At 38.6% G+C, this 15,789-nt stretch overlaps 1 protein-coding gene and 1 pseudogene across 13 annotated transcripts in view; both read left to right on the top strand.

Annotated features, from left to right (window-relative positions):
* Tanc2 (tetratricopeptide repeat, ankyrin repeat and coiled-coil containing 2) overlaps positions 1 to 15,789 on the top strand; it is a 326,078-nt gene that overhangs the window by 237,255 nt on the left and 73,034 nt on the right. For all 13 annotated transcript variants that reach the window (XM_028865155.2, XM_028865161.2, XM_028865160.2 and 10 more), the window contains 2 exons: positions 2,140 to 2,371; positions 15,620 to 15,786. In XM_028865155.2, coding sequence (XP_028720988.1) covers positions 2,140 to 2,371; positions 15,620 to 15,786 — 399 coding nt within the window. The remainder of the gene's footprint in view (positions 1 to 2,139; positions 2,372 to 15,619; positions 15,787 to 15,789) is intronic.
* Positions 10,148 to 11,608, top strand: LOC114690395 (annotated as a pseudogene).

Here is a 15,789-nt window from a genome sequence, read left to right as displayed (position 1 = left end):
TATCTGACTGAGACATCTCAGTGCCTATCAGATAGTTTTGACAGAATTTATATGCGTATACATACTACATAACTACTTTGAAATGTGTAGTTAGTAACCTATTTTTGAACGCCTTACAAATCTGAATGGATTTTCTACCTGAATTCTCCAAAGAAATCAAGACTTTATATTTTAATGCCAAATAATAAAATTAAAAAGAGAAGCGGCTTTAGAAAATACAACTTTTGCCGGGCGGTGGTGGTGCATGCCTTTAATCCCAGCACTGGGAAGACAGAGGCAGGCAGATCTCTGTGAGTTCAAGGCCAGCCTGGTCTATAGAGTGAGTTCCAGGAAAGGTTCCAAAGCTACACAGAGAAACCCTGTCTCAAAAAAATCAAAAGAAAATAGAACTTTTAACACTGACCTTTGTTAAATGAAACCCCATTTATCCAAGTACACACATGATTTTTAACAAAATCAGGAAAAAAAAATCTTCTAAATATAATATCTTCATCTGTAAAATGATACCCCATTGCATTGGGTAAAAAGCAGTTAAATTATACAAGGCTTGCTGAGCTGTACATTGCCTCTACATCTGGAATCAGTTGAAGCAAAATATGGTGTGATTATATATTGATTCAAAGGTTTGCTGTTTTTTTGCTTTTTGACTGAGAGGACAAGGTCTCTTTGGGCTTCTTACACTGTCTTTAAGATAGATAATAAAGCACAGATTAGTGTACCTAAAGAATGGAGCTTTTTTAAATGCAACCTCTTATTTCTAGTCCCTATATTGAGCTCAGACTTCATTGTTTTACTCACAAGCGACTGTTTAAAAGAGTTGGCATTTCAAGAATGTATTAAAGAGATGACCACACATAGATTTGGAGTTTTTTCAGACTAGAACTCCTTTATGAGAGGTAACTGAAGAAAGCATTCCCAGTACATCCCTGAGTGCTAGTAGGATGTCAGAGTTACCTATAGGCACAAAGCTAATAGCTAAAATGAACATGTAGAATGTTGATGATGGCGCTGATGAGTAAGAGGAGAGTAGAAGTGATTATTCTGTTCTGAGCACCATGTCAGATTCTTTCCATATATCAAGCTGAATTTCTCCTACTGATGCCATGTTTTCCACAGTATCCCATCACTTTTCTGAGGAGTAAGAGCCAGAAGAAGAGTGACGTATATTAAAATCACCCTCTGGGCTAGGCATAATAGTATACTGTGGAGATGGAGACAAAAGGATCAGGAGTTTGGGACCAACCTTGGTTACATGCAACCCTATCAAAAGGAGGGGCACCCTCTTTTGCACTTTCTTTTGAGGCAAAAAGAACAGCCAGAACAGAAGATAAGGAGTAAATTCTGTACAGTTCTCACAAGTAGCGTAAAACAGCCAACCAGAAAGCTCAGAACCTAAATGTTATCAAGACTCATGGCCCATATCACCTCTTTCCTTCCCTTTTATCTAATTTTGGTACTTTTCTTCTATCTGGATTTTCAGAAAATATCTACTGATAATTTTTAAATCTAAATTACTTTATTTTATAGGTTTATCTTAAAACACAACTGTAGCTGGGCGTCAGTGGTACACGCCTTTAATCCCAGCACTCGGGATTAGAGGCAGAGGCAGGCGGATCTCTGTGAGTTTCAGGGCAGCCTGATCTACAAGTGAGATCCAGGACAGTCACCAAAACTACACAAAGAAATCCTGTCTCCAAAAAAAAAAAACACAATTGTAACCAAAAAGTGATATAAGCATGTATATCTGTTGAGAGTAACATGATTTTCCTCTAATTGTTCTATTTCTAATGCTTTGTTACATAGTAGCCTTTTCTATACTACTGTTTTGAATAAATGCTAGCAATATTAATCTACATCTTCATTCTCAGTCTTGCTTCCTGTTTCGTATAATCCAGAAAGAATATCCTATTTTTATTTATAAATATTAATTTTAGATTGTGATATTATAAGTATATACAATGGAAATATTCTATCTAAATTTGGACTATGCATAAATTATACAGTTGAGTTAGTAGCTTTTATTTTTATTTGAAAAAAAAAAAAACGAGGAAATGGAGAAACCAAAGACAGTGTTAGGGGAATGGTCATATGGTAACCATAGTTGCTGATAAGCTTGTTTGCAATCTCGTCTTTATGTAGGTGGTTGCCTATCACTATTGCCAAGCAGATAATGCCTACACCTGCCTGGTACCAGAATTTGTCCACAATGTTGCTGCCCTGCTCTGCCGCTCACCTCAGCTGACAGCTTACCGGGAGCAGCTTCTTCGGGAGCCTCACTTGCAAAGCATGCTAAGCCTCCGGTCCTGTGTTCAAGACCCCATGGCCTCCTTCCGGAGGGGAGTCCTAGAGCCTCTGGAGAACCTCCACAAAGGTATAGATGAGGTCTTAAGGAGCCCTGGTCACATGGGTCATGATATAGAAATAATTATGTTTATTACATTGCCAAAACTAAATGTCCCATAGCTGATGTCTACAGAATATAGTTTACAAAAGACTGCTTGTGTTGAGTGTGATGGTCCGCACATGTAGTCCCAACACTTGGAAGAGGCTGGGGTAAGTGGTCTGCTTGAGTCCAGGAAGTCAAGCCCAACCTAGGCAATATAATAAGACCCTATTTTGAAAGAATAAGTTCCTGTAGAAACTGATACTTCTTTGTTCCTTTGTAAAAATTCTCATTTTGATTTCTAAATTTCAGTTTTCTTATAATAAACGTAGTAGAGCTTCTAATCCTTTCTGTGGAATTAGAATAAATCAGCAAAATTGTAGCTTCTGCTCACTGTTACAGGATTTCTGTGCTTAGAAACTCTATACTATAGAACGTTGTATAGTTGGAAAATATCTGCAGTATATTTATTGCCCTGTCCATGCAAATAAAGCATCCTGTGGTTGTACACTTGAGTATTTATACTAGAAATCACTTAACTATTCACTTTGAAAGATACTTAAAAGGGTGTATAAACATTTTGTGGTACATAAATTGTATCAGAAAAGCTAATTTTTTAAATGAAAATGTAATTAATGGGCTCTATCTTCCTCTCATACTCATGCCTTTCCTCCCTTTTCCTCCACAGCCCTGGTCTCCATTAAAGCCTAAGTACGGTCTCCTCCTTAAGCCAGTGCATACTTCCTAAACCTCTCTCCGCTATACACTTTTTTTTACCTTTTTTAATTTTTTTTTTTTTTTTGGTGTGGGGAAGTGGGTTGGTATGTGGGGAGGGTTGCATATATAGTACCTGCACATGAATATACACATCCACATGTACAGAGGCCAGAGGATGAGGGTGGGTCTCTTCCTCTATAGCTTTCTATGGGAGGCCAGCTCCCGAACCTTTCCCAGGGTTCATATGAGGAGAAGAGAGGAAGCCTGTAGCATGAATCTTAAAAGTTCTTATTAATAAAAATCAAACCCGGGGCCAGTTATTGGGGTGAATGCTGGTAGATCAGATGCAGAACAAGCCACAGCTACCTCACCTTGCCAATTCCTCAGCTGGTCCTGTTTCCTCAGACTGGAAGCCTCTGAGTCCTCATCCAGAATGAATCTCAGCTGAACTGTGTTGCTCCAAAGCCTGAAAGCTTAACCAGCCAAATGCTTAACCAGCCAAATGCTTCTAGTTTCTGGTCCTCACACCTTATATATCTTTCTGCCTTCTACCATCACTCCCTGGGATTAAGGGCTTGCTTTCTGGGATTAAAGGCGTGAGTCACCATGCTTGACTGTATCCTTGAACACATGGTTTTCTGCCTAGATCTGCCTCCCAAGTGCTGGGATTAAAGGCGTGTGCTACCACTGCCTATCCTCTTTGTTTAATATTGTGGCTGCTCTGTCTCTGACCCCAGATAAGTTGATTAGCATGCACAAAATTTGTAGAGACTCTGTGGGGCTCTACAGCTCCCCCTTCTTAATATTTAAAGGGCCCCTCAAACCCCTCAGATAGACTGTGCTGCCTTAGGTGATCTTCACTAATTAGCCTTACCCATCATGGACATACACTTTCTGTCAAGTGTACTCTATCTTAGGTTGGCAGCTAGCAAAAAGGACTTACCCATCTCTGACTACCAGCCTCTGGCAGGGAAAAGTACAGAGCTTAACTCAGCTCTGACTCAGATCCCTACTAAGAGCTTGCAACTAGCTGGAACAACCATAGCAATCCCTATGGCTGCCACATACCCCCAGTAAAGGAGTAGAGGATAACCAAGATGGAATGTCCTTTTGAATGGATCCAAGATGTCTCTAACAGCCTTAGCTGCACCAAGCCCTTTTTTAAATCAATAAACTTTTGATGCCAATGCATCAAATAAATCAATAAACTTCTGATGCAGCTGCATCAAACCTAAAGACTTCCTTAGCTTCACCAAACCATGGTTCATTACAATCAACAAGTTAACATAATTCTAGCATGAATATTACTATCCATATTTACAGTGCTTACAAACTTACATCCAAAAGCAAACTCTCTATAGGACTACTTATACTTTACAAACTTTAGCAAACATCTAAAAAAGATCTCTTAACAGAATTATTTACATTTACTTACAACAAGACAGAGGGTACATGAATTGTGAGTCACCACAGTTAAAATTGTAGGTGAACTCAAAACTGTTACATTTCTGAAGTTTGCAAAAACTCAAAAAAAGTCGGTTCTAGTAACAATCTTAAAGTTCCACTAAAAGTTTGAAATTAGAGCCTAACTCGCCAGCAGCTCTGGAGTCTTTGTATCTGGCTCCCTTGGCCCTGAGATTCAGCAAGCACTGCTGCCAGGGGGCTATAACACTTGGGGCGGTGCCAAGCCACCTTCCCCAATGGGCCCTCCCAGCCATCCTGGAGCCAGTTACAGCACACCACCATGATGGAAGTATGCCTGGTAGGCCAATCGCTGGCCAGAGAGACAGTCCCTTTACCCAAATTTGTTTCAGCTCCTGAATGCAACAATTCAACTCAGTTCAAACAAGCATTGCTGAAACTTCACTCTCAATTACAGCAGCATTTTATGGCAATCTTTCCCAAGGAACCTTGTCTTGAGGAAAAGGTGGTTGCCAAGGTAACTGAGCTTCTACACAGCTCTTTGGAAAGCTGTCTGCTCTGTTAGTAGGAATCAGGAACTGTCTCGTAAAGGAGCCACACATTGATTTGCCACTAGCAACCAGAAGCGGTATGGCTCTGGCTCCGGCTCCATTTACATTCCAGCTTTCACAGTCTCAGTCCTTGAATACCAAATAGTGACAAAATCTTCCAAACTTCTTCTCAGCAGTCTGGAGGGCCCCCTTAGTCTCCTGCTTTCCCCAGACTGCAGGATGGAACATCAGTGGATCAAGAACACTATTCAGCTGCTCTCACTCCAGCTCCTGTGGAGGAGCATCAGCAGTTACAGTATCATCAGAGCTGACATTCCTGTGTTCTACACACCGCACCAAGTACTCAGGCAGTTATTGAGCTTCATTTTCATCTTGTGAATGGATGTTTGGAACACAACATGCCCTTGACCCCATATTAAAACATGGTTGGGGCCCTTCCATAATCCTGAGCAAGGATCTTTCCATTTCACCTGAGCAAAAGTCACTCCGTGCCATCATGCCAAAAATCTATCCACAGCAGATTGCTCATGGACATCCACATTCAAAAAATTCAGAATGAAAAGAGCATTATGTGGTGACTGAGGGTACAATTCCCCCCTCTTAACTTTTAGAAGCTGCATCTTGAGACTCCCATGGGCTCTATCCACTTGTCTTGTCCTTGAGGATTATAAGGAATACCTGTTTTATGCTCAATTTGCCATCGGGAACAGAATTACTGAAATGCTTTACTACTATATCCAGAACCATTATCAGTTTTAATAATTTTTGGTATCCCCATATAAGGAGAAACATTTCATGACACCAGTAAGGAGTGCCTGCATCCCCATTTCAGGAGTCAAAACTGTATAGATGGAAGAACTGAGATCTAATCCAGCACTACCTGGGGCTTGTCTATAGAGGTCCTGAATATATTTCTTTTCTGGGAGACAGCCTGCAGAATTACCCCAGAGATCTGGTTTGCCCGGGCCTGGGGCTGGCCCCTCCATCCATTTCCCTGAAACAGATTCCTGTGTATCTGTCCTTGATAGTTATCTATTAGCTCAGTGTGTCCCTCTTTTACATCTCAGGCACAACCCAGCTTCCTTATTTGCCCTTAAGCTTTTTCCCTTTCAGAACACTCCCTTTCAGGTCCCATCTGGCCACACCCAAAGCAGCTTCTCAGTGGTCTGACAGCTTTCCCTTGCCTGAAGCCATAATTTCTTTGCTGGTAAAGAATATCTTTGACTGTTTTTCCCTGTAATGCCTCAGTCATGACTATCCCCTGGTGTTATGAAGACCCTATATCCGAACAAAGTTCAGTATAGTCAGAGATGTTTCCTTGCTTTATAAAAGATCTCAAAGCAGTTTGACAAGCAGTATTAGCATTTTCATAGGTGAGCTGTTTAACAAGCAAAAGTCCAGCTTCTGAATCTCCAATTAACCTGCCTGCTGTTTGCATTAGCCTAGAAACAAAATCCTGACACAATTCATCAGACCCTTGCCTTACCTTTGATATATCCTCAATTTGTCTTTCAGATGGTAGAAGCTTATTCCAGGCCTTTTTGGCAGCTGCATTAACCTGAGCATACACTGCCACATCAAAATTTAACTGTTGACCTGTCTCCCAATGAGGGCCTTCTCCAGCAAGCATATCAAAAGTAATGGGAATCTGCTGGACCCTTTTATTTCAGCTGTGGCCTGACATTGCTCCACAAACTCGCTTTTCCACAAGTAATCTCCACCTGACAAACAAGCTCTGGTCATTTGTTTCCAGTCCCAGGAGGCAAGGCCTCTAAAGGAAGGCTTTCTAACAAAGCTTGTGTAAACATGGCTGTCAGACCATATTGGCTGCATGCAGTTTTTAATTCCTTAAGTTGTTTAAAAGGAATCAGAACATGAACTCGCACATTATTACCCTGGGCATCTTGCTGCTCAATTATGGGGAACATTTGAAATCCTTGCACCTCCTCCCCTCTGCTAGCTGCTTCTCTAATACTTCTTTGAAGAGGAGACACAGGACTAGCAGCGAGCATTTGCCATGTTCTGGGAGGCTTTTGCGCCAGGGCAATCATGAGCAACTTTCCCATTCTGATAGATGACCCCCCAGGTGAGTCTAATTCTGCCCCTATAGAAGAAAGATGAGTACCCTTCTGAGAAGGAGAGACCTGAAGAGCCTCCAGTTTTTGAGAAAGAGAAATTAAGTCCCTCAAGCCCTTCAGTTCCTCCCTTGTCTCATCCCAAGACTTTTGTTCCTTAAACTCAGCTTCATGGCCAAGAGGGAACTGACACTGATTGAACGATTTTGTAAAAGCATTCCCATCTAGCAGCAGCTATAGCAGAGCCGAGGGTTTTGTCTCACCCATGCTCGCCTCAGGGAAAATTTCCCCCTGGCACTCAGGACTCAGATCTAAACTGTCCTGAATTAGTGACCACAGGCCAAAAGCTTCCACTGGAATCTTTTCCAGCCCATGTTCCTCATAATATTGTTGCATTTTTGACTCAGATTCTCCCCTAGGAGTCTGCATCCAGAGTCTCTTAGTCAGAAAACCAAGGACACAGTTCCTATACAAACTCCAAGAACCTCTATACTTGTTGCTATTCTACCTCAACTCCCCTAGTTTTCAAACTCTCTACAATGAATATTCAAACACCTGCTTACTATTTCCCTGCCTCATATCGGCTTCTCTTTCTCAGACTGCTAAGTCTGTAGTGGCTGCTTGTCCCTGGATGCTGTTTTCTGTGCACCAGGTCCAGCACTAGGGAAATTCTACTCTTGCCCTAAATTCCTTCCTATTAAGCCTACACAGTATCTGTATACCTAACACTGTATTTTTTACCTAATTTCATAGGCGTCATCAGATCTGGAAACAGGTTCCTTTACCTAGTAAGCCACCTTACCAGCCTCCCTCCATTCATGTTTTTACCAGCACTGGAAGCCAAACAGAAAACATAATGATTAGGTATCTCAGTTGTGCTACTCAACACATTATTATATACATGTAAAAATCTTAAAGTTTAACATGAATTTTGTTTTGTTGTGTTGTGTTTTGGTTTTCAAGACAGGGTTTCTTTGTGTAGCCTTGGCTGTCCTGAAACTAGCTCTGTAGACCATGCTGGCTTTGACCTCACAGAGCTCTGCCAGCCTCTGCTTCCCAAGTGCTGGGATTAAAGGCCTGTGCCACCACTGCTCTGTTTAACATGAACATTTAATGAGTATTTACTGTATGCCAGATAAGCTTCATGATGTACAAATATTGGTTGTTTCTGCACTTACCTCTTTGACTAAATTGTATGCAATTGAATTTAAAACTTACTTGTGTTCAACTTTTATCATTCATATTATTTTAACTTTGAACATGGTAGATATTTCAGGAAATAAATTTTGAATATAGGCATAAAAGGGGAAACTGCTCATATGCATGTTTTTGTTTTATTTTGTTGAGACATGATCTCTATATAATACTTGATGTCCTGGAGCTCACTGTGTAGACCAGGTTGACCTCAAACTCACAGAGACCTGTCTGCCTCTGCTCCTCACCCCCCCCATGTCCCACTCCTACCCCTGTGCTGGGATTGAAGGCTTGCACCACCAAGCCTGGCACTGCTTGGGTATTTTAAAAGGTCAATGATACAAAGGGCTGTGCCTTATAGGTGTTCAAAAAGAATATAAAGATGTTTGCTGAGTCTGCTTCAAATTCTTAACCATAATAAAAACAGTTTATAATTGTACTATAAGATACACATACTCATTTATCTCTTTATAACCAGCTTTAGATATCCCTACTAATATAATTCTGAGTGAGTTCAATTGCTTCAACTTAATTCTGTTAGTTTCTACTCACCCTTAAAGTCATAAACAGCAATTGTAAAAACAATTTACAAAACATTAAAAATTGTATGGTTAACCAAAAAGAAAAAAGAAAAACAAAATAATAGAAAAAATTAGATAATTCATATTTAAAAATTAGTTGTGAAATATAAATAGAGTAAGTACTTAAAATGTAGAAACTGTCAGACTGAATAAAGAACAAGATCTTGATCCATATGTTGTCTACATAATTACTCAGATTTGAAACAATTGAAAATGAAAAGATAGAAAAATAGTGGGTATAACATAAACTGTAAGAAATCTAGAGTAGTTTATTAATATCGGAATAGACTTCTAGACAAGGAGTGTTAATAAAGATAATTAATAGACATGAAAGCCATTCATCAGGAGTTATAATATAATAATCCTAAATTCTGTACCTAGTATCACGATTTCATAAATCCAAAACTGATCAAAGAGTTTAATAAGCAATGCCCTGTTAAAGATGCAGATTTTAATGACTCAGTAACTATTTAAACAAGTAGAGGGAAAAAATTAAAGATACAGAAGATTTGGACCAACTTACTCTGATTGATATTTAAAGAATATTACCCAATAAATGCAGAATATGTATTTTCTTCAAGAAAACATAAACTGTATTCTGAACAAGTCTCAAAAATTCTAAAAGTTGTCTGAGTATAGTGGTGCATGCCAAGAATCCCAGCACTTAGGACACTGATGTGGGAGGACTGTGAATTCAAGGCTAGGTTAGAGTACATAAAACAAACAAAAATCAAAGTTATGATATCAGTCTAGGGAGCTACTTTAGTCTAACATGTTATAAGGACCTAAGTTTCATATCCAATACCTATTTTAAAACAAAAACAGGAATATAGATACACCTTGTAATACCAGTGCTGGGAAGAAGGAGACAGCTGGGTCACTGGGGCTCACTAGACAGTCATTCTAGCCTATTTGGCAAGTCCCTGGCCATTAAGAGAGCCTGTCTCAAAAGAAAGACAACACATAGGGAACAGCACCTAGGTTGTCCACTGGCCTGCATATGTGGGTGTGCACACCCCAAAAAGTTAAAATATTGCAGCAGTGTTCTCAAACAATGAAATTAAATTAGAAATCAGTAAGATAAAGCCCCTAAATATTTATAAGTTAACCTACTTCTAAATAATCTATGGGTCAAAGAACAGGTCATACAAAGAATGTGTAATATTTCAAAGTGAGTAATATAAAATCACTTATGTAAGTTTCTTACTTAAACTAGAAAAATATAAGGAAAATAAACAGTATAAAGAGGGAAGTGATCAAAAAACAGAAACAACTGCAATAGAAAGTTGATGTGAAATTGGATAAGCAAGCCTCAGCAACTGTTCAAGAAACAGTATCAGACATGAAGGACTGGTACACTAAAATTCATAAAATATTTTTTTAAAAGAAACCATTATAAACAACTTCACAACAGTAAAATTCAACAAATTCACTAAAATGCCCTGGTTGTTCTTAAAACAAACACACAACTTACCAGTTGGTAACTCTAAAAGAAATCAAAAACCTACATAGCATTATATCAGTTAGATTTAATGATAATTTAAAAGAGAAAAAAATCTATTATGAAAACTATAGATTCAGCCCTGGCGTGATTCCGTCCTGCGTGTCTGTTCTGCGGAGCAGTGGGCAGTTCCCTCCATCCGACTTCTCTCACACCGAAGTGCGCACCTCCTCCACCTCATGGAAGACTCGATGGACATGGACATGAGCCCTCTCAGGCCTCAGAACTACCTTTTCGGTTGTGAACTAAAAGCTGACAAGGATTATCACTTTAAGGTGGATAATGATGAGAATGAGCACCAGTTATCACTAAGAACGATTAGTTTAGGGGCAGGGGCAAAAGGCGAATTGCACATCGTAGAGGCAGAAGCAATGAACTATGAAGGCAGTCCAATTAAAGTAAAACTGGCAACTTTGAAAATGTCTGTACAACCAACAGTTTCTCTTGGGGGCTTTGAAATTACACCACCTGTGGTCTTAAGGTTGAAGTGTGGTTCAGGGCCTGTGCACATCAGTGGACAGCACCTAGTAGCTGTAGAGGAAGATGCAGAGTCAGAAAATGAAGATGAGGAGGATGTAAAACTTTTAAGTATGTCTGGAAAACGATCTGCTCCTGGAGGTGGTAACAAGGTTCCGCAGAAAAAAGTAAAACTTGACGAGGATGATGAGGATGATGAAGATGATGATGAGGATGATGATGAGGATGATGAGGAAGCTGAAGAAAAAGTTCCAGTGAAGAAATATGTACGAGATACCCCAGCCAAAAATGCACAAAAATCAAACCAAAATGGAAAAGACTTAAAACCATCAACACCAAGATCAAAGGGTCAAGAGTCTTTCAAAAAACAGGAAAAGGCTCCTAAAACACCAAAAGGACCTAGTTCTGTAGAAGACATTAAGGCAAAAATGCAAGCAAGTATAGAAAAAGGTGGTTCTCTTCCCAAAGTGGAAGCCAAGTTCATTAATTATGTGAAGAATTGCTTCCGGATGACTGACCAGGAGGCTATTCAAGATCTCTGGCAGTGGAGGAAGTCTCTTTAAGAAAATGGTTTAAACAGTTTGACACAATTCCGTCTTACTTAATTTCTGTAACAGTTGATATATCTGGCTGTCCTTTTTATAATGCAAAGTGAGAACTTTCCCTACTGTGTTTGATAAATGTTGTCCAGGTTCCATTGCCAAGAATGTGTTGTCTAAAATGCCTGTTTAGTTTTCAAGGATGGAACTCCACCCTTTACTTAGTTTTAAGTATGTATGGAATGTGGTGGTCAGATGTGGAAATGGTAGAGAGACAAATATACATGTGAAATAAATTCAGTATTTAAAAAAAAAGAAAACTATAGATTCAAATGATTTTAATGATTATAGTCAACATTTTGAAAAAAATACCAGTCTGATACAGATGTTTTTCAGAAAAACAGAACTTGTCACGGTTTATTTTTATCAGACAAGTATAACATTGACATCAAAATGTCAACCATAAAGATCTTTAAAAAATAAAAAAAAAAAGAAGAAATAGATTATAGGCCGGGCGGTGGTGGCGCACGCCTTTTATCCCAGCACTTGGGAGGCAGAGCCAGGTGGATCTCTGTGAGTTCGAGGCCAGCCTGGGCTACCAAGTGAGTTCCAGGAGAGGCGCAAAGCTACACAGAGAAACCCTGTCTCGAAAAACCAAAAAAAAAAAAAAAAAAAAAAAAATAGATTATAGGCCATAATTCCTCATGGCCATTGTAACAGAATCCTAGAAGAAGAAAAAAGCTAATAGCAAAGTTAGTTTCTGCTTGTCCAGGAATGCAGTGTTAGTTAACACTTGGAAGTTAATCACTGTGATTTATCATATTAACAATAAAAGATCATCCATATAATCATCCTAATAAGTACATAAACCCAGATGTCTATCAGCATAGTGGATAAGCAGGCTGTATATTTGTTCAATAGAATTATTTTTAGTAATAAAAAGAAACAAATACTACACTCAACAATGTTAGTCTCAGAAACTTTATATTGATCAAAAGAAACAAATGTATGTGTAGCCTGTGGTGATAGAAATCAGAACAATGGTTAGTTGCCCATTAAGCACTGACAGGAAGGGAACCTAAAGGAATTTTCTTGAATGGCAGAAACATTCTTTAATTTGATGAGAGTTTTGGTTGTATGAGTATATAGTTGAAATGGCCTCCATTTACTATATGTACATTTTATTCTCAGAGGTAGCTAGAGTTTTCCTCCCAGGAAAGTTTTATGGAAAATAACTTTTCAATTTGTAGTCAGAATTTAGATTTCAAATAATACACTTTTAGTTTAAAAAAATAGAATATTTTCCAAAATTTTTAAAGATTCCAAAAGTGTGAAGTTCCTCAGTAGGCATTTGCTTTAGCCACCAATATGAAATGAAAGCAGAAGGTAGCATCATAACTGAGGAAAGATAACTCTGATGAAGAAAAATGCTCTGTGGTTTTTTATTAGTAACTCCTGAGGGATGTACTAGTATAGAAGCACTTTAAGATTCAGTTGTGACTTCAGCTGTAGCTGCTACCTCTTCTCTTGCAATGTCTGTGATCGTTACTTATCCCAGGGAGCTACGTACAGTTTTAGAATGGGACTACTAGGGAAGACTCCAAAGATTTAGTGAGGCTGTATGTAATTAGAGGTAATGAGGAATACCCAGGGAATGTTATTTACATGGTTTAAAACAAAAGTCAGAGAGCTTTGGGAACCTTTCCAGGGACTGTCAAGTAGAACAATGACTCATAAGGGGCAAACAATTTTAAGTCTTCAATTAGTCCATGAAAAATGAGACTGTGTAGAATTTGAATGGGGATAGGTAATGGATTTTAAAAGTATATAAAAGTTGATATCTTTATTTTTAATTAAAATATTTTTCTATAACATCATTCTGATAATAAATAGTAGTTACAGGCTGTAGGCATGGCTCTTTAATTTAGACATTAAAGGTGAGGCTCACAACCAAAAAATAAATAGTAGTTGCATTTTAAATGTTCATAGTAGCTGGGTGGCCACATCTTTAATCACAGCACTTGGGAAGCAGAGGCAGATGGATCTCAGGGAATTCGAGGTTAGCCTGGTCTGCAAATCGAGTTCTAGGACAGCCAGGAATGTTAGACAGAGAAACCCTGTCTTGAAAAACCAAAAAGAAAAAATGTTTATATGTGGCAATATATGAAGTAGCAATTTTTGTCTGTCCTCATTTTTTAATTTTAATTTTAAAAATTCTTTTAATATTCTGTAAAAGCTTGAAAATGAATATAAAGAAACATTCTTATAAGACTAGTTTCATTTAACAAGCAGTCTAAAGATCATTAGAATCTCTTGAGGGTGTAGCTGGCAAACCTCATTAGACAAAGGAAAAGAAATTGGCAATATCTTTCATTGTTTTATAATGTCCATAACTTTAGGAAATTCTTTGTATTAAAAAAAAGAAATATGATAATGACTTAAATAAACTTATTTGTCAGCATCTCCTAAACCTACATTCCTAGGTGACTTTTAAGTAACACTTCCCAAGAGGAGAAGGGAAATCTTAAACAAGTAAACCTCACAGGGATTTTAAAAAATATCATTATCCTGATTAAGGAAGAAATGTTTCCCTTTTCAAAAGTACTAGAGATCAAATCCAGTAGCTTCTGTATGGTAGACAAATATACTGTCAAACTATTAGCCAGCCCCATGTTAGTTCCCACTTTAGAAAAGAGAAATACTCTGTGTTTTAGTCATATAATGAATAATGTACTCTACTGGAACTTTATGCAAATGAAATTTAATTTTATAAGCAAATTAATTTTTTATCATTCATTAAAATATCCAGGGCTAGCCGGGCGGTGGTGGTGGTGGTGGCGGTGGCGCACGCCTTTAATCCCAGCACTCAGAAGGCAGAGGCAGGTGGATCTCTGTGAGTTCGAGGCCAGCCTGGGCTACCAAGTGAGTCCCAGGAAAGGCGCAAAGCTACACAGAGAAACCGTCTCAAAAACCAAAAAAAAAAAAAAAATATCCAGGGCCAATGAGATGGCTCCTCAGTGGGCAAAAGCACTTACCTCCAAGCTTGCCAACCTGAGTTCAACCTCTGGGGACCCACATACATGATAGAAGGAGAGAATTGACTCCATACACACACACACATATATCACAAATGTAATTTTTAAAAATGTTAATCCATATGACACTGTAGAATGTAAATATGGGTCGGGCAGTGGTGGCACATGCCTTTAATCCCAGCACTCGGGAGGCAGAGGCAGGCGGATCTTTGTGAGTTCGAGGCCAGCCTGGTCTACAGAGCGAGATCCAGGAAAGGCACAAAGCTACACAGGGAAACCCTGTCTCGAAAAACCAAAAGAAGAAGAAGGAGGAGGAGGAGGAGGAGGGAGGAGAGAAGAGGAAGAAGAAAAGAAAAGAAGAAGAAGAAGAAGAAGAAGAAGAAGAAGAAGAAGAAGAAGAAGAAGAAGAAGAAGAAGAAGAAGAAGAAGAAGAAGAAGAAAAGAAAAGATAAGATTACAAATTCTTGTTATTTACACTTAAGTGTTTGGGATGTTTTTCAGAAAGATACTTTCTATGGATGCATTACCCATTCTTCCATCCTCTCTTCCCAGAACACATTCACATATAGTTCTATATACCACCTCAGTCTTTAAGGAATTCACAAAAGAATGTATGATATTATTATATTTAAGCTAGCTAGAAACAACCACAATCTGTTTAATTTTATATGTGTGAGAAAACAGTGGATTTCCACATGCAAGTCTTCATAACTCCAACTTTAAGACTCTCACAATGAAAATATTGTATTCCTGAAATTATAATACACATGCTCATAAGCCAGGCAATGGTGGTGCACACCCTTAATCTCAGCACTCAGGAAGTAGAGGCAGAAGGATCTCTGAATTCCAGGCCACCCTGGAGTTAATTCCAGGATAGCCAAAGCTATTATACAGAGAAACCTGTCTCAAAAACATACAAACAAAAGCATGTGCTCATGTATATGTGGCCTGATGAAAAACAGTTAATTCACCAAATCAATGACTGCATGTCTTTATAATAAGTTATATACCCTGAGTATCCAAGGCCTCATGAGAGGTCTTTCCTAATACATTTTTTTCCAGACTGATAATATGATCGAAGACACAATGAGAACTTACCTATCAACTTGGTAATTGTGAAGTAATTTGTTTCTTTCTATCTCAGAGAGAAAAATCCCAGATGAAGATTTCATCATTTTAATTGATGGATTAAATGAAGCAGAATTTCACAAACCGGATTATGGGGATACAATAGTATCGTTTCTGAGTAAAATGATTGGAAATTTTCCTTCTTGGCTCAAACTAATTGTAACAGTTAGGACCAGTTTACAGGTA

Source organism: Peromyscus leucopus, chromosome 8b, assembly GCF_004664715.2.
Source record: "Peromyscus leucopus breed LL Stock chromosome 8b, UCI_PerLeu_2.1, whole genome shotgun sequence".
Classification (NCBI taxonomy): domain Eukaryota; kingdom Metazoa; phylum Chordata; class Mammalia; order Rodentia; family Cricetidae; genus Peromyscus; species Peromyscus leucopus.
Note: the sequence above shows the minus strand (reverse complement) of the source record. Positions and strands in the feature narration are given on the sequence as shown.